General features: G+C 42.9%; 1 protein-coding gene across 1 annotated transcript in view; it reads left to right on the forward strand.

Moving 5' to 3' along the window:
- Positions 1 to 235: 235 nt before the first annotated feature.
- LOC104536965 (DEP domain-containing protein 5) overlaps positions 236 to 1,277 on the forward strand; it is a gene marked incomplete at its 5' end in the record, with an annotated part of 29,672 nt that continues 28,630 nt past the window's right edge. The window contains 2 exons of the mRNA XM_010179715.1: positions 236 to 439; positions 940 to 1,075. Coding sequence (XP_010178017.1) covers positions 236 to 439; positions 940 to 1,075 — 340 coding nt within the window. The remainder of the gene's footprint in view (positions 440 to 939; positions 1,076 to 1,277) is intronic.

Raw genomic sequence — 1,277 nt, forward strand, 5'->3', positions numbered from 1 at the left:
GTTCTATTTAGCTCAAACCAGGACACAGATGAAATAATATTCTTTTCTGTCTGGATTCTTGTTTACGTTGTAACTTGCAGATGGGATTGAAATTGCTTTCAGCTTCTCTCCCTGCATGCTCCACAGCTCTCCATATTCCCACTTACCCTGGGGAGTCTTTATATCCCTAAGCAATCCATTCTCTTTTACTTGGCTTCTGCATGATCTCACACTGACTTTAAGTTGTGTTTTCTAGATGTCCTTGAGAACATGCTGGAGTCTCAGCAGCGTGACTCCAGTGCCCCTGGGAGGTTCCACGTTGGCAGTGCAGAATCCATGCTGCACATTCGGCCCGGGGGATACACACCCCAGCGAGCACTGATAAACCCCTTTGCCCCATCCCGCATGCCCATGAAGCTTACGTCTAACAGGAGGCGCTGGATGCACACTTTCCCTGTGGGTGAGTCTGTTTCATAGCATATTAGGTTGCTGTTACATTTTCCTTGTCCAGGCATTAGCACAAGAGAACCAATGTGAACTTTGGTGTCTTGAAGTACTCTGCGCTGTAACAGAGGCTGAACTAAGTGTATAGGCTTGATAAATCAGGGATCAGATCTTCTTCTTGAAAATATTACCATCTATTTGCAAACTTGCAGTATCAGGTAGTGTAGAACAGTCTTACAGTAGATGGAGGCTGTTGAAGTGAATTGTAATTATCATTTGGGTTGACTTTTAGATGCTGATTTTTTATCATATTTGTTTAGGGCCCTCTAAGTAGTAGAATGTTTCAAGGAATATTTTACTTTGCTGACTTCAGAGAAGATGCCAGAGGTTAAAGATCTTGTAGATGTGCTTTCTTAATTTCCATTAGTTAGCATTGCCTGTGTTATTGACAAAAGGAGGCTAAAAGCAACTGAGGAATAAATGCAGATGTGATTAATGATCAAACTAACCGTGTAGGTCCATCAGGAGAAGCTATCCAGATCCATCATCAAACTCGTCAGAACATGGCAGAAATGCAGGGCAATGGGCAGCAGGATTTGACACATTCCTCTGCTGAGCTGCTGGAGCTGGCTTACCATGAGGCTGCTGGCAGGTGAGATCCTCAGGATGAATCTGTGTGTGCTTTGCACAAACATCCCTTTTCCTTATAATTTTATATATGTTATGCTAAGGCAGTTACAGGTTGTGATCTTTAAGTTTCGTAATACGTTGGGTCAGCGCCACATGTGTGGTATGTACTTTTTTTTTAAGATATAAAGCTCTTTTGGCAAGGCTGGAGAGGGTTTTCTTTCCCT

This window comes from Mesitornis unicolor, unplaced genomic scaffold (assembly GCF_000695765.1).
Source record: "Mesitornis unicolor isolate BGI_N332 unplaced genomic scaffold, ASM69576v1 scaffold38052, whole genome shotgun sequence".
NCBI classification, from domain to species: domain Eukaryota; kingdom Metazoa; phylum Chordata; class Aves; order Mesitornithiformes; family Mesitornithidae; genus Mesitornis; species Mesitornis unicolor.